Source organism: Rhinoderma darwinii, chromosome 6 (assembly GCF_050947455.1).
Source record: "Rhinoderma darwinii isolate aRhiDar2 chromosome 6, aRhiDar2.hap1, whole genome shotgun sequence".
In the NCBI taxonomy this organism is placed as follows: domain Eukaryota; kingdom Metazoa; phylum Chordata; class Amphibia; order Anura; family Rhinodermatidae; genus Rhinoderma; species Rhinoderma darwinii.
This window is the reverse complement of record NC_134692.1, coordinates 89,159,090-89,182,199: the sequence shown is the minus strand read 5'-3', so window position 1 is coordinate 89,182,199 and position 23,110 is coordinate 89,159,090. Positions and strand designations below refer to the sequence as shown.

General features: G+C 44.4%; 1 protein-coding gene across 1 annotated transcript in view; it reads right to left on the bottom strand.

Moving 5' to 3' along the window:
* Window positions 1-23,110, bottom strand: part of CARD11 (caspase recruitment domain family member 11) — a 687,245-nt gene that overhangs the window by 638,174 nt on the left and 25,961 nt on the right. The window contains exon 2 of the mRNA XM_075830023.1: window positions 6,139-6,348. Within this exon, the coding sequence (XP_075686138.1) occupies window positions 6,139-6,337 (199 nt within the window). The 5' untranslated portion in view covers window positions 6,338-6,348. The remainder of the gene's footprint in view (window positions 1-6,138; window positions 6,349-23,110) is intronic.

The window sequence follows — 23,110 nt, the reverse complement described above, 5'->3', positions numbered from 1 at the left end:
CCTTAGGGAGGCCTGTCAGATTTCTTGTAGCAGTGCTGTATGCCGCAGTACTTCTGGAAGCGAGGCACTTGAAGAGTGGGGCGCTGGTATAAAAATTATCCAGGTAGAGATGGTAATCCTGGTCCAGCAGTGGGTGCACCAAATCCCACACAATTTTTGCGTTAATTCCGCTGAATACTGGTGTCCTTCCCTTCATATATCCTAAACTTGTAAGTATACCCTGATGCACTCTCGCACAGCTTATACATCTTCACACCATACCTTGCCCTCTTACTCAGAAGGTACTGGCGGAATTGAAGCCTCCCTAAAATGTACCAAGAACTCATCAATAAAAATACAATTCTCGGGGGTGTATGCTTTGGAAAACCGGGCACTGAAATGGTCTAATAGGGGTCTCCGTTTATACAAACGGTTAAAATTCGGGTCACCTCGGGGTGGGCACTGCTCATTATCAGTATAATGTAAGAAGCAAAGTATTGCCTCATAACGCATCCTGGAAACAGCTATACGGTACATTGGGGGTGGTATAAGAAAAAGCCTCTTTTTTTTTTTTATAGGTTCCAGTTCAGTTCTGAAGTGGCTTTGACGGGCTTATATATTAGAAACCCCTATCAAACACCCCATTTTAGAAACTAGGCCCCTCAAAGTATTAAAAACAGCATTTAGAAAGTTTATTAACCCTTTAGGTGTTTCACAGGAATTTAAAGCAAAGTAGAGGTGAAATTTACATAATTCATTTTTTTGTCAGAAAATACTTTTTATTACATTTTTTTCTGTAAAACAGAAGGTTTTACCCGAGAAACGCAACTCAATACTTATTGCCCAGATTCTCCAGTTTTGAGAAATATCCCACATGTGGCCCTAGTATGTTAATGGACTGAAGCACCAGCCTCCGAAGCAAAGGACCACCTAGAGGAATTCATTGTAGTTTTCATGGGGTGAATGCGAATTTTAGTTCTATTTTTAAGAGGCGTGGTGACTAAAAAACAGCAATTCTACTATTGTTCTTTATTCTATTTTTTTTTACAGCGTTCACCGTGCGCTATAAATGACATATTCACTTTATTCTGCGTGGTGATACGATTATGGCGATACCAGATGTTTATAGTTTTTTTTATGTCTTATGGCGTTTGCACAATTAAAGAGGCTCTGTCACCAGATTTTGCAGCCCCTATCTGCTATTGCAGCAGATCGGCGCTACAATGTAGATTATAGTAACGTTTTTATTTTTAAAAAACGAGCATTTTTGGCCAAGTTATGACCATTTTCGTATTTATGCAAATGAGGCTTGCAAAAGTACAACTGGGCGTGTTGAAAAGTAAAAGTACAACTGCAGCAGCATCAGCATTTGCAGGTAAGTAGCTACATCGACTTACCTGCAAACGCCGATGCTGCTGCAGAATCATCTGTAGCCTCTGGTGCCGACACGATGCAGGACCTGTGAGTGACGTCACAGTGCTGCACTGCCAGAAGCTGGGCGTTGTGAAGAGAAGTGGATGATACTTCTATACACAACGCCCAGCTAGTAAAAGTAGTAAACACGCCCCGATGTACGCACATAATACACGCCCAGTTGTACTTTTACTTTTCAACACGCCCAGTTGTACTTTTGCAAGCCTCATTTGCATAAATACGAAAATGGTCATAACTTGGCCAAAAATGCTCGTTTTTAAAAAATAAAAACGTTACTGTAATCTACATTGCGGCGCCTATCTGCTGCAATAGCAGATAGGGGTTGCAAAATCTGGTGACAGAGCCTCTTTAAATACTTTTTATTAAAAATCATCTACTTCTTGTGTTGCCATATTTTAGGAGCCATAACGTTTTTTTTTCCCATCAAGAAAGCCGTGTGAGGACTTGTTTTTTTGCGTAACGAACTGCAGTTTCGATAAGTACCATTTTTAGGTACATGCAACTTTTTGATCTCTTTTTATTCCATTTTTTGGGAAGTAAAGTGATGAAAAAATTGTGATTCTGGTATTGTTTATTATTATTTTCTTTTACGGCGTTCACCGAGTGAGATAAATAATGAAATACTTTTGTAGTTCAGGCTGTTACGGATGTGGAGATACCAATTATGTATAGTTTATTTTTATTAATAATAAAGGACTGATAAGGGAAAAAGGGGGATTTTTACTTTTGTTATTTTTAAAACTTTTATTTTCTTATTTTTACACAACCTTTTTTAACTTTTTTTAACTTTATTACTTTGTCCCACCAGTGTACTCGAGGGCAAGAGGTCCTGATCGCAATTCTAATACACTGCACTACATGCGTAGTGCAGTGTATTAGAGCTGTCAGCTGCTCACTGACAGCAAGCATAGTGAGTCCTGACCAGAACCCACTAGGCTTCCGTAGATGGCATAGCCAGACGCAATTGTTAGGCGTCCGGTTGCCATAGCCACCATCGCCGGCCGCTATCGTGTAGCGGGCCGACGATGGTAGCTTAACCCCTAAAAAGCCAAGATCGCTATTGAACGCGGCTTCCAAGGGGTTAATCAGCGGGGACACTGCGATCGGTCCCCGCTGAAGGAGCTGCGGCAACTGCTGTGCGAGACAGCAGCTGTCACAGCTCCTGTATGTGTCGGGAAGACGGCTGTTCCTCCCGCGGCGTACTATTCTGACACTGTGCGCGAACGATGCACTTAGCACGACGGAATAGTACGTCGCTGAGCGCAAAGGGGTTAAACCTATTTAGCCTTGAAAAGAGACTACTAAGGGGGACATGATTAACTTATATAAATACATTAATGGCCCATACAAGAAATATAGGGAAAACCTGTTCCATGTAAAACCCCCTTAAAAGACAAGGGGGCACTCCCTTTTCTGAAGAAAAAAAGGTTAAATCTCCAGAGACGACAAGCCCTCTTTACTGTGAGAACAGTAAATCTCTGAAATAGCCTAACACAGAAGCTGGTCACAGCAGCAACAGTAGTGGGCTGTTATGCCCACTTACCTGCAGCTGCGACTGCAGGACTGTATCTTCATGTCGGCGTCTCCCTCCTCAGAGACATCGACACACAGAGCTGGAGTGCTCTCCTGTGTCCTGTAGGTTGCGCGCGCGCTCACTCCCAACCTTAAAGGGCCAGTGCAAGCACCTGTCTAAAGTTTGCCAATCAACCCAGTAACACCCTGGACTTTAAAAAGGGCTCTGCCCTTCCTCTCCTTGCCTGAGCATTGTTTGTGTTCCTGTGTTTGTCTATGCAAATGGTCCCTTAGTTGTATCCTGCACCCAGTATTCCCGTATCCTGCTTCCTATATCCTCTTTCCTGTTGCTGTGTTTGTTCCTGAGTCTAAGCCTGTTGTTGGAGTCATGTGTGCCTCATCTGCTACGTCTGGTGTCATCTGCCACGTCTGGTTTCGTCTGCCACATCAACCATCATCTGTGCCACGTGTCTGCTACTTCGAGTATCATCTCGCCAGGTACTCTTATCCAAGAGCCTGTTATTGACTGTTGTTTGGCCAGCTGCTTCTCCACTACGGCGGAGCGGCCTAGTGGGTCCACATATCCAACAGGTGTGACAATGGCTTTTAAAAAAGTCATAGATCATTTCCTAAAGAGAAAAAATATCAGCTCCTATGTCAATGTATAAAATTGTTATTTCATTCCTTCCCTTTTTTCCCATCGCTTGGTTGAACTTGATGGAAATGTGTCTTTTTTTCCAACCGTACTATGTAACCATGTAACAATACACCAGTAACTGTGAGCTACTGTCTCAGTCCTTTACATGCAATCAGGGGCGTAGCTAAAAGCTCATGGGCGCTGGTGCAAGAATTCAGCTTGGCCCCCCCTACCCCTCCCCAACACCACAAGACCCCTGCCGCACCTATGGCCAGCCGCCTTGCCCAACAGCCCCCCAGTATACTTCCCCCCATAGCCGCCCCCACACAGTATAATGCCCCCCATAGCTGCCCCATACAGTATAATGCTCCCTGTAGCTACCCCCATACAGTATAATGCTCCCTGTAACTGCCCCCATACAGTATAATGCTCCCCATAACTGTCCCTATACAGTATAATGCTCCCATAGCTACCCCTCCACACAGTATAATGCCCCAATACAGTATAATGCCCCCCATAGCAGACCCCATACAGTATAATACCCCTCATAAATTCCCCCATACAGTATAATGCCCCATAGCAGCCCCATACAGTATAATGCCCCCATAGCAGTCCTATACAGTATAATGCCCCTCATAGCTGCCCCCACACTTTATAATGCCCCCCATAATCTATAATGCCTCCATAGCTGCCCCATACAGTATAATACCCCATAGCTACCACCATATCAGCCCCCCCGACAGTATAATGCCCCCATATGGTATAATGTCCCTCATAGCTGCCACCATATCAGCCTCCCATACAGTAATGCCCCTCATAGCTGCCACCATATCAGCCCCCTCCTTATACAGTATAATTCCTCCATATGTGCATAATAGAAAAATAATAAAGTTACTTACCTATCCCCGTTCCCACGACGGGTGGAGGAGGAGATCCTTCTCCTCCTTTGCCCTGTATTATGAGTGACTCGTAGCAGACAGGCGCGATGACGTCACTAATTCGCGCCTGTCTGCGCCGAGCCGCTAATAGCTCACGGCAGTGAATGCTGGAGGAAGGAGCCGGCAGCTCCTTGCTCCAGGATTAAATTCAACTGGATCTGCGTTCTGAGGACTCAAATACAGTTGGAAGCAGGACCTCGATGAGTGGTTCGTGACCCCCCGGAGGTCTTCACATGACCCCCCAGGGGGAGTGCGACCCACAGTTTGTAATGTATTGTGTCGTGCAGTTTCTGTTTGCGGTGGAAAGAGGAGAGTGGGGCCTGTCATTTAAAGCCCCCCTCTCCTCTCTCCACCGCAAACACAGACAGTACAATACAACAGACAGTACAATACAATACAACACACATACATTACGAGCCCCCTCTGCAGCTCACTTGCAGTCTCCCACGCTCTTCCACATCGGCTCTTCCACAGAGGCTGGAACGCTCCCTCTCGTGATGTCACGGTCACATGGTACACTGAGTGTACCATGTGATTGTGGCGTCTAAACAAACCATGCCCGTAACCTGGAAGTGCCGGCATCATGGCATATACAAACTTTGTATTAACTGCGACCGCTGCGACCCCTATAGCTACGCCACTGCATGCAATGTACTGGGCTCCTGTGTGGCTGCACGGTTTGCCCATGTGGTATGTCTGCCCCGACCATAACATCTGTCAAGAGAATAGAGGAGCTTCAAGCTTTGTCTTCAGTGGATCTGCACATCAGATTCCTCCATGACATGGTCTTGCTAAGGCTACTGCCAAACTCCACTGCCAAAGTTTCCTCATTTGTAACCTTTAATCAGGTCAGCTCCCTTCCAGTGTTCTGGCACAAGTCTTTCTCTCATGAGAAATATAGTCTCCATTCCTAGATCTGTCTTGTTGTCTTGAGATCTCTTAGGCATGGAGTAAGAGATCAGGAAGGTTGAGAATGTATTAATTGTTTCCTAAAAGAAACAAATACTTAAAATCCACCAAACCTACCCTGGGTAGATGGAGTATAGAGGCCAGTGGACTGGGTCACATTGTTAGAACTCTGATCCACCTAATTTTTCTAGAACCCACTCTACTAGAGCAGTGTCCACCTCTTGGGCTGAATAAAGTCTGATCAAGCTGAATAAGATTTGCTGTGCAGCTTTCACTTAATATTTATAAACCCTTATAGGCTGAATTTTTTGTTCTCTGAGGAGACGGCTATTGAGTGGTCAATTTTGAGTTCCACCAGAGAAGAGGGCCCTCACTATGGGGTTATTCCTTGCTAAATCTCCATTATTGTGCTGCTGGTAGGACATAAGAGAAGTGTAGATTTCTAATGTTAATCTGATTTCCCTTAGTCCTCACAGCAGCACAAGCTTCTCTCCCTAATTAAGGCTTCTACTTTATTATAAACAAAAGGTAGGAGGGGCTAGGTGTCCTTTTGTAGGGAGGGGGCTCTAGTTAATTAATTTGTGTTTAATTTGATTAAATTTAAAATTCCATTTGTTCTACTAGTACATAGGGGTAGAAATACCCCATTATTGTGCTGCTGTTAGTACTAAGAGAAAACAGATAAACGTTAGAAATCTACACTTGTGTACACGTGATAATAAACCTTACCTGAACGTGTGGTCCTTGACATAAACAGAATGGAGTTGAGAACTTCTTCCTCATCCTGCTCATCAATTACCTTACATTGCCGTAAATAAGGTGTTAACTTTGCAGGATTAATGTAGCGGCTGAGCATATTCCTATTGGTTTCAATGTTCTCCCATAATTCATTTTCCTCACTTTTTAATATTTCATTTTCGTTATCCATTTTGTATTATTCTAGAGATAAAAAAATAATAATAATAATGAAATGAAATCATTCCAGCTTTTTATTCCAGCAAATTTTTCAATGTATATTTACAAGTGCACAACTTGTCTTATTATTATTACATGCCTTATGCATTTAGAATCTATATAGTCTGTAAAAAAATATAATACAGAATAGAATGCCTTTGGGACATCAATGAATCACACCACTTATGGAAACAAACTATGCAGCTATGAGTATGAGATTATCAATGTGCCCTTCAGAACATGGTTCACTTTGAGACCAACCAAATATTTTTTTTATGTACGCTCCAGCAGGAGGCAGTAGTAATAGTTGTGGGTCATGGAAGTTCATCTTTAAATGTGCAATAACTTTTTTTTTATCTTGATAGGCTTGTAACTATGAGAATTTGTTTTTCAGTTTAACTAGAACAGTTTGGGCCTTAAGGTTGCAGTGTTTTTTTTTTCATCAACGCATTCTAAAAGCCATATTTTTATTATTCTCTAAATACAATTAGTTCAGAGTTTAGCTCAGAAAATTGCAGCTTATAGGGGTTTACCAGGAAAATATAAAATAAGGTCTATGATTGCAAAATAGAAAAATAAAAAAATTCAATATACTCTCTGCAGGGATTCTTATACGGCAGCCCATTACCATAGATAAATAGCTGGTGGCAGAGACTAACAGACTGCATAAATTAAGGCAATTCCCTACAATGTTTGGTTCAATATAACATAATTAAAACACTGGAGAACACTTTAATATTCAAATGGGGGTTTTAAAGCCAGAGACATTACTAGAAGGAGCAGCTAAGTGGCAAAAAAAACTATTTAAAGGGAATGTGTTGCCAGAAAAACATGTTGTTTTTTTTTTAATTAAACATTTAGTGTGTGGGTGATTAAACATTGTTCAAATTTTTTTTATTTTTTTCACGAGTCAGGAAATATTATAAATTAATTCTAATTTATAATATTACCCATTTCTGGTCACTAGATGGAGCTATTCCCAAAATTGCAGCATTGCAAAATTGGGTAAAAAGCCCTCGCTCTAGTGAGCTCTCAGCATCCCCCCTCCTTTATCCTGGCTAGTGCCGGGATAAACGAGGGGTTTGAACGGTGTAACCTCCTACACTGTGTGTCGCCATTTTTTGAGCTAACACACAGTGTAGTAGGTTTACATACAGTAGTAAACGTACACAAACACGAACATACATATAAATCTCTTACCTGCTCCTGCCGCCGCGGCTCCCTCCGGCCCGTCCGCTCCGTCTGCTGCCGCTGGTCCAAGTGCACAAGTCCGGAAGCCGCGACCGCAAGTAGTAATATTACTGTCCGGCCGCGACTTCCGGTCCACAGGAAAATGGCGCCGGACGGCGCCAATTTCAAATTGGACTGTGTGGGAGCGGCGCATGCGCAGTTCCCACACAGACGCCGTACACACAAGTGAATGGGACGGGAGCCGTTCGCAGTCCCTATGGGACTGTGGCTGCCGTATTCCATGTCTGTATGTGTCGTTAATCGACACATACAGAAATGGAACAAAAAATGGCAGCCCCCATAGGGAAGAAAAAGTGTAAAAATAAGAAAAAGTTAAACACAAACACACAAATAAATATAAACGTTTTTAATAAAGCACTAACATCTTTAACATATAAAAAAATAATTTGTGATGACACTGTTCCATGTCTGTATGTGTCGTTAATCGACACATACAGAAATGGAACAAAAAATGGCAGCCCCCATAGGGAAGAAAAAGTGTAAAAATAAGAAAAAGTTAAACACAAACACACAAATAAATATAAACGTTTTTAATAAAGCACTAACATCTTTAACATATAAAAAAATAATTTGTGATGACACTGTTCCTTTAAAACAAGCAGCTGAGCAAGCGTGGGAGTGTGCATTGATTTCAAGTGTCTTAAAGAGGCTCTGTCACCAGATTATAAATGCCCTATCTCCTACCTAATCTGATCGGTGCTGTAATGTAGAAAACAGTGGTTTGTATTTTGAAAAACTATCATTTTTGACCAAGTTATGAGAAATTTTAAATTTATGCTAATTACTTTCTTAATAGACAACTGGGCGGTTTTTAACTTTTGACTAAGTGGGCGTGGTGAAGAGAAGTGTATGACGCTGACCAATCAGCGTCATACACTTCTCTCCATTGATGTCCATTTGTACTCAGCACAGCGTGATCTTGCTGTGCTGTCACAAACACCTACATTAACTTTACTGAAGTGTCTTAAGAGTGAATAGACATCACCTCCAGCCAGGACGCAATGTCTATTCACACTCCTGACATTTTGGTAAAGTTTGCTGTCAGCATGCTGTCATTCACAGCGTGATCTCGCAAGATCACGCTGTGCAGCGATTAAGTCTCACACAAACTTTACCGAAGTGTCGGAAGTGTGAATAGACATCACGTCCTGGCTGGAGGTGATGCCTATTCACTCTCAAGACACTTCAGTAAAGTTAATGTGGGTGTATGTGACAGCACAGCATGACCTCGCAAGATCATGCTGTGCTGAGTATAAATGGACATGAATGGAGAGAAGTGTATGACACTGATTGGTCAGCGTCATACACTTCTCTTCACAATGCACACTTGGTCGAAAGTTTAAAAAAACGTCCAGTTGGGCATTAAGAACGTAATTAGCATAAATCTAAAATTGCTCATAACTTGGTAAAAATGATTGTTTTTCAAAATAAAAATCACTGTTGTTATCTACATTACAGCTCAGATCAGATTATGTAGAAGATAGGCCACTTATAATGTGGTGACAGAGCCTCTTTCAGTGTGTTTTAAGATTCAGTAAAGAAGTACTTGTGAATGCAGCAGCAAATAGCTGATTGCATATCTGTTTAAATTTGTTTTTCTAGGTCTTTTTTTCCCCATGTCTTAGCAACTAAAAGTAGTTAGATAGATATAACTGTCTGTCTATCTATCTATCTATCTATCTATCTATCTATCTATCTATCTATCTATCTATCTATCTATCTATCTATCTATCTATCTATCTATCTATCTATCTATCTATCTATCTATCTATCTATCTATTATCTATCTATCTATCTAGTCCACCATCCAGCAGCACCAGCTTGAAAATATGGATGGGTGCACGCCCTGGGAACCCGATCACGGTTCCAACTTCTCCAATATGTGTCCAAAGATAGGCAGCACTCCAAATCAAGGTGAAAAAAGTAGCTTTTAATAGCCCTCGTGCAATGTTTCGGCTCAATAAAAGGAGCCTTTCTCAAGCCTGCTCTCAAGCCTTTCTCAAGTCCCGAAACGTTACACGAGGGCTATTAACCCCTTCAGGACTGAGCCTGTTTTGGCCTTCAGGACGAAGCCGATTTTTTTAAATCTGACATGTGTCACTTTATGTGGTAATAACTCCGGAATGCTTTTACCTATCCAAGTGATTCTGAGATTGTTTTCTTGTGACATATTGTACTTTATGTTAGGGAAAAAATTTGGTTGATAAATGTAATATTTATTTGTAAAAAAACACCAAGGTTTAGAGAAAATTAGCAAAAATTTGCATTTTTCTAAATTTAAATGTATCTACTTGTAAAATAGATAGTAATACCACTCAAAATACTTACTAGTTTACATCTCACATATGTCTACTTTATGTCTGCATTGTTTTTTGAACATTCTTTTAATTTTATAGGACGTTACAAGGCTTAGAACTTTAGCAGCAATTTCTCATATTTTCAAGAAAATTTCAAAAGCCTATTTTTTCAGGGACCAGTTCAGTTCTGAAGTGGCTTTTAGGGCCTTATATATTAGAAAGTCCCCATAAATCACCCCATTTTGAAAACTGCACCCCTCATGGTATTCAAAACAGCATTCAGAAAGTGTTTTAACCCTTTAGGCGTTTCACAGGAATTAAAGCAAAATAGAGGTGAAATTTACAAATTTAATTTCTTTTTTTGAAAATTCATTTGTACTACATTTTTTCTGTATCACAGAAGATTTTACCAAAAAAATGCAACTCAATATTTATTGCCCAGATTCTGCAGTTTTTAGAAATATCTCACATGTGGCCCTAGTGTGGTAATGGACTGAAACACAGGCCTCAGAAGCAAAGGAGCACCTAGAGGATTTTGGGGCCTCTTTTTTTTAGAATATATTTTAGGCACCATGTTAGGTTTAAATAGGTCTTGTGGTACCAAAACAGTAAAGACACCCCAAAAGTGACCCCATTTTGGAAACTACACCCCTCAAGGAATTTATCTATAGGTATAGTTGGCATTTTGAACCCACAGTTTTTTTGCTAAATTTATTTGAATTCGTATGTGAAGATGAAAATCTACTTTTTTTAAAAAAAAAATCATAGACATTTTTTAATTTTTACAAGGAATAAAGTAGAAAAGCACCCCAACATATGTAAAGCAATTTCTTCCGATTATAGCAATACCCCATATGTGGTAATAAACTGCTGTTTGGACTCACAGCAGGGCTCAGAAGGGAAAAAGCGGCATTTGGATTTTGGATTTCTGATTTTGCTGGAATAGTTTTCAGTGCCGTGTCGCGTTTACAATGCACTGGAGGGATGAGAACCGTTGAAACCCCCCAATAGTGACCCCATTTTGGAAGCTACACCCCTCAAGGAATTTTTTTAGGGGTAAATTTAGCATTTTGACCAAACAGTTGTTTTGCTCAATTCATTGGAATTAGTCTGTAAAGGTAAAAATCTACTATTTTGCTGAAAAAACGTAGACATTTTTAATTTTTACAAGGAATAAAGGAGAAAAAGCACACCAACATTTGTAAAACAATTTCTCCCGATTACGTAAATACGCCATATGTGGTAATAAAGAGCTGTTTGGACCCACAGCGGGGCTTAGAAGGCAAGGAGCGCTACTTGGCTTTTGGAGCACAAATTTAGCTGAAATGGTTTTTGTGTGTCATGTCCAATTTGCAAAGCCCCCGAGGGACCAAAACAGTAGACGCCCCCCAAAAGTAACCCCATTTGAGAAACTACACCACTTAAGGAATCTATCTATGGGTATAGTGAGCATTTAGACCCCACACATCTTTTGCAGAATTTATTAGAATTAGGCCGTGAAAATTAATATCAACATTATTTCCACTAAAATGTTGAATTTTTTCAATTTCACGAAGGATAAAGGAGAAAAAGCACCCCAATATGTGTAAAGCAATTTCTCCCGTGTACGGCTATACTCCACATGTGTCATAAATGCTTTTTCATTAGAAAGTAATTAACCCTTTCCGGACTGATCCATGTTTTGCTTTTTCTTTTTCATTTTTCCCTCCCCGCTTTCCGAGAGCCATAACTTTTTTATTTTTCCATCAATAGAGCGGTGTGAGGGCTTATTTTTTTGCGGGACGAGCTGTAGTTTTTATTGGTACTATTTTTTGGTACATACAACTTTTTTAGCACTTTTTATTACATTTTTTGGTAGAGCCAAGGTGACCAAAAAACTGCGGATTTGCCGTTTTAAATTCTTTATTTTTCACGGCGTTCACCGTCTGAGTTAAATAATGGTATATTGTAATAGTTTGGACTTTTATGGACGCAGCTGTAATGGCAGGAAGGAGGTGAAGGGAAAGTGAGCCCTAATCTACCCACCGCCCTGTCCCTGCCTACTTGCAACGACCCACCCTAGGCGACGAGGTACAACTGGGCGGCGGTCCCTACGCTGGCTAAGTGCACAGGAAGACAAACAGGGAACACGCAAGGGAAGGGGCAGTAGCCACGGAACGCCACGAGGAAACGGGGCGGCGAACGAACAGTCAGGACCAGGACGAAGTGAGTACACCCGAGCGGGCACGGAGACAGAAGCAAGCCAGGGGCAAAGCAAAGCAGGTCAAGCAGAACTGCAGCAAGGCAGAAGCACGGCAGAAGCAGGCTGGAGCAAGCAGCAGTGGGGCCAGGAATCCAAAAGAATTACAAGCACTGAGGGAGAGCACAGGGCAGGTAATAAAGGGCAGGGGGCGGAGCTAACTCCGACAGACCAGGCCGCGATAGGCTCTTCCACTCCTGAGCCTGCCACCCTGGTTGGTGGGAGATGGTGTCAGTCGAACAGGTCTGGCCTCAGGTGTGGATTGATTAATCCCAGGAGTATAGCAAGATGAAGTACCTGGCAGATCCCTAACAGTACTCCCCCTTTTATGAGGGGCCACCGGACCCTTACTAAGGGGACCCGGTTTAGTGGGGAAGAGGAGGTGGAACCTCCTGATCAATACCCCAGCGTGAACATCACGGGCAGGTACCCAAGTCCTCTCCTCCAGCCCGTATCCTCTCCAATGGACCAGGTACTGGAGGGAGCCCTGGACCATCCTACTGTCCATAATCTTGGCCACCTCGAATTCCACCCCCTCAGGGGTGAGAACGGGAACAGGAGGTATCCTCGAGGGGGACCAGGACGGGGAGCAGCGTTTAAGGAGGGAGGCATGGAAGACGTCATGTATGCGAAAGGATGGGGGGAGCTCCAGACGGAAGGATACAGGGTTGAGGACTTCAATGATCTTATAAGGTCCAATAAATCGGGGAGCAAACTTCCTGGACGGGACCTTAAGGCGCAAGTTCCTGGACGACAACCAGACCAAATCCCCGACGACAAACCGGGGGTTAGCAGAACGTCTACTATCCGCCTGAATCTTTTGTGCGCTCTGGGACGCCTCTAGGTTCTTCTGAACCTGGGCCCAGACAGTGCACAGTTCCCGATGAACCTCCTCTACCTCAGGATTATTGGAACAACCAGGGGAGACGGAGGAGAACCTTGGGTTAAACCCGAAATTACAGAAAAACGGGGAGACCCCTGACGAGTTACTGACCCGGTTATTCAGGGAAAATTCAGCAAGGGGAAGGAATGAGACCCAATCGAATTGACAGTCAGAGATGAAGCACCTTAAATATTGTTCCAGGGATTGGTTGGTCCTTTCCGTTTGGCCATTAGTTTCGGGATGGAAGGCGGAGGAGAAGGACAGATCAATCTCCAACTTTTTACAAAAAGCTCTCCAAAATAAGGAAACAAATTGTACCCCTCTGTCAGAAACGATATTGACTGGGGCCCCATGGAGACGCAGGATGTGTTTCACAAACAAAGAAGCTAACGTCTTGGCGTTAGGTAGCTTCTTAAGGGGCACAAAGTGGCACATCTTGCTGAAGCGGTCGACTACCACCCACACCACCGACTTGCCCTGAGATGGAGGCAAATCGGTGATAAAATCCATGGAGATATGGGTCCAAGGTCTCTGGGGAATGGGCAAGGAGCGTAGTAGGCCCGCAGGTCGGGACCTAGGGGTTTTGGACCTAGCGCAAACCTCACAAGCGGCGACGTAAGCCCTAACATCTTTAGGCAACCCAGGCCACCAATAGTTTCTGGTAATGAGGTGTTTGGTGCCCAAGATGCCAGGATGACCAGATAGAGCGGAGTCATGGTTTTCCCTGAGTACCCTCAGCCGGTATTGCAGGGGAACAAACAGTTTGTCCCCAGGGACGTTCCCGGGAGCTGCACCCTGATCAGCCGCGATATCAGAAGCTAAATCAGAATCCGTGGCAGAGACGATTATACCAGGGGGTAAAATACAAGCAGGATCCTTCTCGGAAGGAGGATTGGCCATGAAACTACGTGACAGAGCGTCAGCCTTAATATTCTTGGACCCAGCCCTATAGGTAACCAAGAAATTAAATCTGGTAAAGAATAGTGCCCACCGAGCTTGTCTAGGATTAAGCCTCCGGGCCGATTCTAGGAAAACCAGATTCTTGTGATCCGTAAGGACCGTTACCTGGTGTCTGGCCCCCTCCAGGAAGTGCCGCCACTCCTCAAAAGCCCATTTAATGGCTAGAAGTTCGCGGTTGCCAATATCATAGTTACTCTCCGTGGGCGAAAACTTCCTAGAGAAGTAAGCACAGGGGCGGAGATGGGTGAGGGAGCTGGTACCCTGGGACAAGACGGCCCCCACTCCCACCTCGGAAGCGTCAACCTCCACAATAAATGGCTCCTCTTGGTTGGGCTGAATCAGCACGGGGGCCGAGATAAAGCACTTCTTGAGAGTCTCAAAGGCCTGGACGGCCTCAGGGGGCCAATGGAGGACATCGGCACCCTTGCGGGTAAGGTCCGTAAGAGGCTTAGCGACGACCGAGAAGTTGCCAATAAATCTCCTGTAATAGTTGGCGAACCCTAAAAAACACTGTAACGCCTTAAGGGAGGCAGGTTGGACCCATTCCGCCACAGCTTGAACCTTGGCAGGGTCCATGCGGAATTCATGAGGAGTGAGGATTTGCCCTAAAAATGGTATCTCCTGTACCCCAAAGACACATTTTTCAGTCTTAGCAAACAGATTATTCTCCCGAAGGACCTGGAGCACCTTCCTGACATGCTCCACGTGGGAGGACCAGTCCTTGGAAAACACCAGTATGTCATCAAGGTACACAACAAGAAAATTACCCAGGTACTCTCTCAGGATTTCATTAATAAAATTCTGGAAGACAGCAGGGGCATTACACAACCCAAAGGGCATGACCAGGTATTCGAAATGACCCTCGGGTGTGTTGAACGCAGTTTTCCACTCATCCCCCTCTTTGATGCGGATAAGGTTATATGCCCCCCGTAGATCGAACTTAGAAAACCATTGGGCTCCCTGAACCTGATTAAAAAGATCCGGAATCAAATGAAGTGGGTACTGGTTCCTTACGGTGACCTTATTCAGGTTACGATAATCAATGCACGGCCTAAGACCACCATCCTTCTTCCCCACGAAGAAGAAGCCAGCACCTACAGGAGAAGTCGAGGGGCGAATGAAACCCTTGGCCAGGCATTCTTGGATATACACCCTCATCGCTTCACGTTCAGGACATGAAAGATTAAATATCCTACCCTTAGGAAGCTTGGCACCAGGCACCAAATCGATAGCGCAATCGTAATCTCTATGGGGGGGCAACCCCTCGGAGGCCTCCTTAGAAAACACATCGGCGAAGTCCTGAACAAACTCAGGAAGCGTGTTTACCTCCTCCCGGGGAGAAATAGAGTTAACGGAAAGACATGACATAAGACATTCATTACCCCATTTGGTGAGATCCCCAGTATTCCAATCAAATGTGGGATTATGCAATTGCAACCAGGGAAGGCCTAAAACCAGATCAGACGATAATCCCTGCATCACCAGTACAGAGCACTGCTCCAAATGCATGGAGCCAACCAGGAGTTCAAAAACAGGAGTATGCTGAGTAAAATAACCATTAGCAAGGGGGGTTGAGTCGATTCCTACTACAGGGATAGGATAAGGTAAATCAATACAAGGCATCTTTAGAGACATAGCAAATTCCACAGACATGATATTAGCAGATGAGCCAGAATCCACGAAAGCACTGCCCGTGGCAGACCGGCCAGCAAACGAGACCTGAAAGGGAAGCAAAATTTTATTGCGTTTCACATTAACGGGAAATACCTGTGCGCCCAAGTGACCTCCCCGATGATCACTTAGGCGCGGAAGTTTTCCGGCTTCTTATTCTTGCGCCTGGGACAGGTGTTTAGTAGATGCTTGTCGTCCCCACAGTAGAAGCAGAGACCATTCATTCTGCGAAACTCCCTACGTTGTCGAGGGGACATGGAGGCCCCGAGTTGCATAGGTACCTCCGAGTCCTCCGTGGAGGGGCGAGGAGACGGGACCTCGGGGGGGATCGCAGAAAAGTCAGAGGGGAGCACACTGAAGCGTTCTAGCTGACGTTCCCTGAGACGTCGGTCAAGTCGTACTGCTAGGGCCATAACCTGGTCAAGGGAGTCAGGCGAGGGGTAGCTAACCAGCAGATCCTTCAGGGCGTCAGATAATCCTAACCTAAACTGGCACCTTAGGGCCGGATCGTTCCACTGAGAAGCTACGCACCACTTCCTAAAATCAGAACAGTATTCCTCAACCGGTCTCCTACCCTGACGTAAGGTCACCAGCTGACTCTCGGCTAAAGCAGTCCTGTCAGTCTCGTCGTAAATGAGTCCGAGGGCAGAGAAAAAACGATCAACAGAGGAAAGTTCAGGGGCGTCAGGAGCCAAGGAGAAGGCCCACTCTTGGGGCCCTTCCTGGAGTCGGGATATGATGATACCCACCCGCTGGTTCTCGGAACCTGAGGAGTGGGGCTTTAGGCGGAAATACAGTCTGCAACTCTCCCGGAAGGAGAGAAACGTCTTACGGTCCCCTGAAAACCGGTCAGGTAACTTGAGGTCGGGTTCTAGAGGTGAGGTGAGGGGTACTACTAAAGCAGCGTCACCCTGATTGACCCTTTGGGCCAGGGCCTGGACCTGTAGGGAGAGGCCCTGCATCTGCTGGGTCAGGGTCTCAAGGGGGTCCATGACAGCGTCAGCGTAGGAGAAAAGGTAGACTAGGTAAGGGCTTGTAATTATGTAATGGCAGGAAGGAGGTGAAGGGAAAGTGAGCCCTAATCTACCCACCGCCCTGTCCCTGCCTACTTGCAACGACCCGCCCTAGGCGACGAGGTACAACTGGGCGGCGGTCCCTACGCTGGCTAAGTGCACAGGAAGACAAACAGGGAACACGCAAGGGAAGGGGCAGTAGCCACGGAACGCCACGAGGAAACGGGGCGGCGAACGAACAGTCAGGACCAGGACGAAGTGAGTACACCCGAGCGGGCACGGAGACAGAAGCAAGCCAGGGGCAAAGCAAAGCAGGTCAAGCAGAACTGCAGCAAGGCAGAAGCACGGCAGAAGCAGGCTGGAGCAAGCAGCAGTGGGGCCAGGAATCCAAAAGAATTACAAGCACTGAGGGAGAGCACAGGGCAGGTAATAAAGGGCAGGGGGCGGAGCTAACTCCGACAGACCAGGCCGCGATAGGCTCTTCCACTCCTGAGCCTGCCACCCTGGTTGGTGGGAGATGGTGTCAGTCGAACAGGTCTGGCCTCAGGTGTGGATTGATTAATCCCAGGAGTATAGCAAGATGAAGTACCTGGCAGATCCCTAACAGCAGCGATACCAATTTTGTGTATTTTTTTACATTACGTTAGAGAAAAAATGTGAAAAGGTTGTTTTTTTTGGACTTTAAATATTTATTTAAAAATTTTCCACTAATAATAACTATTTACTTTTGTTTTTACAAATTTTATTAATCTCCATAGGAGGCTTGAACCAGCGATCATTAGATCACTGGTAGAATAGACTGCAATACTAATGTATTGCAGTATATTGTCATTTTTACGGGCTCCTGTAACAGCGCGATCGCTGTTTCTGTCCGTTAGTCCCAGGTGTCAGCTGTAATACACAGCTGACACCCGTAGCGTATGGCGTGGGCTCAGCGCGTGAAACGCTCCATATATCACCCCCCACATCACGACATGCTATTAAGTCATGGTGCGCGAAAGGTTTCATGCGCAGCGGATGGTGCAAAGTGAAAATTAAAATTTTCGACTGATGTGCCATTTTAGTGCACTATATGTTGTGCCCAGTTTGTGCCACAAATACCACAAATAAAATATTAACAGCGTTCTCCCGGGTATGGCGATGCCATATCGGTGAACGTAAACGGCTGTTTGGGTACGCTGTAGGGCTCAGAAGGGAGGGAGCGCCATTTGGCTTTTGGAGCACAGATTTAGCTTGGTAGTAGCTCTGGCGTTTTGCTGGCATTTCAGTTTATAATGTGGGGGTACATGTAGGCTGGGCAGAGTACATCAGGGGCATAATAAGAGGGTATAACAATGGGTTAAATAAATAATAATCCGCAGATATGTGGCCAGTGTCGCACTGATAAATGGCGCCCGATCTTATCCGCTTTTGGAACACACTGCACATTTTGCATCGCTATATTCTGGGAGCCAGAACTTTTTTTATTTTCTCACCACCGGAGCCGTGTGAGGGCTTATTCTTTGCGGGACAATCTGTAGTTTTCAGTGGTACCATTTTGGGGTACATGCGTTTTTTGTTTTTTTCTATCACTTTTTATTCAATTTTTTCGTCAATCAAGGTGACCAAAAACCATCAATTCTGACAATGTTTTTTATTTATTTTTTACGTCTTTCACCCATGGCTATAAATGACCATTATACTTGGGGGGCTGTATGGCGCTATCTACAGGTGGGGGTCTGTATGGCGCTATCTATAGTAGGGGGCTGTATGGTGCAATCTATAGGAGGGGGCTGTATGGCACTATCTACAGGAGGGGGCTGTATGGCGCTATCTACAGGAGGGGGCTGTATTGCGCTATCTACAGGAGGGGCTGTATGGTGCTATCTACAGGGCGGGCTGTATGGTGCTATCTATAGTGGGTCTGTATGATGCTATCTACAGCGGGGCTAAATGGCGCTATCTACAGGGGGGCTGTATTGCACTATCTACCGGGGGACTGTATGGCACTATCTACCAGGGGACTATATGGCGATATATACTGGGGGGCTGTATGGCACTATTTACAAGCGTATGGCACTATCTACAAGGGGTAGGTGGGGGCACTATCTACAAGTGGGTGTGACAATACAGGGGGGCTGTATAGCACAATCTACAGTGGGGCTGTATGGTACTATGTACAAGTGGGTGTGACACTACAGGGGGGTTGTATAGAACAATCTACAGGGGGGCTGTATGGCACTATCTACAGGGGGGGCACACTCTAGAAGGGGGCCCTATCTACAAGGGGGCCTCTGTATCTATCTATCTATCTATCTATCTATCTATCTATCTATCTATCTATCTATCTATCTATCTACTCATTTCCTATTAAGTTTAAACATATAAACTGTGTTTCAGGGTATATTGTTTATTACATTGCTAAACCGTATAAACATACTATTGGTGTTTGTTCAGGCTGCTAAGGGTATTTCATAGGTCATTTGTTCAGGCTGCATAGGTAAATAGTTTGGGGTGTGGCTGTCTAATCAAGAGGGTAGAGTTGAATCTGCAGCAGCATCACAGTGTGGAGGTTTTAACCCCTTAATGACCAGCCTATTTTAGATCTTAATGACCAAGCCATTTTTTACGTTTTTCCATCGTCGCATTCCAAGAGCTATAACATTTTTATTTTTGCGTCGACATAGCCGTATAAGGTCTTGTTTTTTAGCGGGACAAGTTGTACTTTTTAATAGCACCATTTTGGGGGACATATTATTTATTGATTAACTTTTATTAACTTTTTTTTGGGGGGGAATAGAAAAAACCCTGAAATTTCGCCACGCTTTTTCGCATCTTAAATCTACGCCGTTTACCGTGTGATATAAATAACACAATAACTTTATTCAGCGGGTTGTTACGATTGCAACGATACCAAATTTGTATAGTTTTTGTATGTTTTACTACTTTTACACAGTAAAAACGCTTTTTTTTCAAAATGACTTGTTTTTGTGTCTCCATGTTTGAAGAGCCGTAACGTTTTTATTTTTTCGCCGATGCAGTTGTATGAGGGCTTTTTTTTTGCGGGAAGACTTGTAGTTTTTATTGGTACCATTTTTGAGTAGATGCGACTTTTTGATCTCTTTTTATCACATTTTTTTTAAGTCAGGATTCACAGAAAACAGCAATTTTTCCATAGTTATTTATTAAATTTTTTACGGCGTTCACCGTGCGGGTTAAATAATGTAATAGCTTTATAGTCGGGGTCGTTACGGACGCGGCGATACCAAATATGTGTAACTTTTTTACTTTATTTTGTTTTTTTAATAGTAAAGCATTATGTATGGGGAAAAGCTGTTTTTTTTATATTTTTTCACATTTTTTTTTTTAATTAACTTTATTCAACTTTTTTTTCACTTTTTTACTAGTCCCACTAGGGGACTATAATATGCGATTCTCCGATCGCTATTATAATACACTGCAATACTTTTGTATTGCAGTGTATTACTGCCTGTCCGTTTAAAACGGACAGGCATCTGCTAGGTCATGCCTCCGGCATGATCTAGCAGGCATTCGCTCCAGGCAGACCTGGGGGCCTTTATTAGACCCCCGGCTGCCATTAGAGACACAGACACTCGGCGATCGTATCGCCGGGTGTCGGTAGGAGAGAGAGGGAGCTCCCTCCCTCTCTCCAAAACCACTCAGATGCGGTGCACGCTATTGCGCACCGCATCTGAAGGGTTAAACAGGTGAGATCGATACTAATATCGATCTCACCCGGCAGAGCAGGGCCGCTCCCAGCCCTCAGCTGCCTCTAGCAGCTGAGAGCAGGGAGATTTGACGCTCCCTGCTCTGTTTACTTTATCCTGATGCAGTGCCGTAAAAAGGCATATGCATCAGAATAAAGCCCGTTAGTGGCCGCCGTTAAAAGGCGTATTGGCGGTCACTAACGGGTTAAGTATAGTGAACTCCCTAGAGACTCTACCCTCTCAGACACCTGGAGACGATGTGTCTTCTCTCTTCCGACGCGGCGGTGAAGGACCTGAAGGATCTCGCGAGATCACGCTGTGTGCAGTGAAGGAAGCTGAGCGGGAATGATGAGAAGTGTGTATCGCTGATTGGTCAGCATCATATACTTCTCTTTACAACACCCAGTTGGTCAAAAGTGAAAACACGCCCAGTTGTCTATTAAGAAATACATTAGCATAAATCTAAAATAGGTCATGACTCCGTCAAAATTGATTGTTTTTCAAAATAAAAACTACTGCTGTTATCTACATTACAGCGCCGATCACATTATGTAGGAGATAGGGAACTTATTATCTGGTGACAGAGCCTCTTTAAATACAACTGCTGTGAGTTTGTTAGTTGGTTTGCAGCAAGAGACCTTACTAGAAGGAGCAGCTAAGTGGCAAAAACAGATTTAAAACCAGGGCCGGTTCTAGACAAAGTGTGGCCCTGGGCAAAGTTAAAAGTGGGGCCCCAAATGCTGAATTACTGTATCAATAATGCTATGAATTTAGAAGGTGCTGTGCAGATAACTGATTCGCTGTTTTCTAGTGTGTCCAGGAGCGTTGCAAGCCCCAAAGCATATGTCCCTCTCTCACAAAAAAAAATATCTATATACATTTTACAGTTATTAAATCATACCACCATACCAGATTAAACATTAACTGCATACTGTTACTGAACAGAACTCACTATTATAAGACTAATATTACCAATAATAACACAATATAAGGTCCAAATAATACCTCCACACCATAACCACATAGTGACTGAATAATACCCCCATACTGTTACTGAATAAAAATCAATATACAAAGACCAATATTACCACCATACAGTGACCATATATTGTTAGATGCCAGTACCATACAGGAGCTCTCAGAAGATATAAGTGATTACAGCACATTTATATCCAGTAACTCACAGGTGATGTTTTCTCAGATTAGTTATTCACTTTCCCTTTTTTTTCCCCATGCGGCATAGACCACTGTGACGACTTTTCCAGCCACGACTCATCTCTGCAGAATTTTACACTCAGACATATTGGTTTCTCGCTTATTCTAGCATTCTCCACACCTATACGCTATTACCCCATCCTCTAAACAAACTCGTAGTCCAGAGTGCCCCAGATGGTAATAATGATCCCTTAGTGCTCGACACAATAAAAGTGTCCGCTCAGTAACCGTGCCCCATTTGTGCCACTACACAATAATAATGCCACCTTTGTGCCCCCTGTTTACTGCCATACAAAACCCTTTGTAGTTAGTGCAACACAGCCCCCTTGTGCATAGTGTCACACAGCCCTCCCCCTTGTAAATAGTGCGACACTGCCCCCCTATACATAGTGCCACACAGACATCCTCCTGAAGATATTGCCACACAGCCCTCCCCTTTGTACATAGTGCCACACAGCCCTCCCCCTCTTCTAGATAGTGCCACACAGCCCCCCCATTTTAGAAAGTGCCACACAGACCCCCTTCCTTGTGTATAGTGTCACAAAGCCCTCCCCTTGTAGATAATGGCACACAGCCCCCCTAAATAGTTCCGAACACACCCCCTCTTCTAGATAGTGCCACACACCCCTAGTATATCGTGCCAAACAGCCCTCCACAGTAGATAGTGCCACACAGCCCCCTGTAGATAGTGCCATACAGCCCACTTTAGTAGATAGTGTCACACAATCCCCCTAGTAGATAGTGCCACACAGCACTCCCCTTGTAGATAGTGCCACAAATACCCCCTTGTAGATAGTGCCACACAGCCCCCTTGTACATATTGCCACGTAGACCGCCGCCTCATACATAGTGCCACACAGCCCCCCTTGTACATAGTGCCACACAGCCCCCCTTGTACATAGTGCCACACACTGCATATAGATAGTGCCACTCAGCCCCCCATTTGTAGATAGTGCCACACAACCTTCCCCCTTGTAGATAGCACCACACAGCCCTAAACCTGTATAGTGCCAAACAGTCCCACTTTGTACATAGTGCCACACAGTCCCCTTGTACATAGTGCCACACAGCCTTCCCCTTTGTAGACAGTGCCTAACAGCCAACATAGTAGATTGTGCCACTCAGCCCTCCCACTTGTACATAGGGCCACATAGACCTCCCCCTTTTACATAGTGCACACAGCCCCATTGTACATAGTGCCACATAGCCCCCTTGTACATAGTGCAACACAGCCCCCACTTGTACATAGTGCCACACAGCGCCCCTTGTAGATAGTGCTACACAACACCCTTTGTAGATAGTGTCACACAGGTCCCCTTGTAGATAGTGCCACACAGCCTCCTGTAGATAGTGCCACACAGCCCCCCTTGTACATAGTGCCACACAGTCCACCTTTTACATAGTGCCACACAGCCCTTCCCTGTATAGTGCCACAAAGAACCCCCCTTTGTAGATAGTGCCACACCGCCCCCTTGTACATAGTGCCACATAGCCCCCCCTGCATAGTGCCA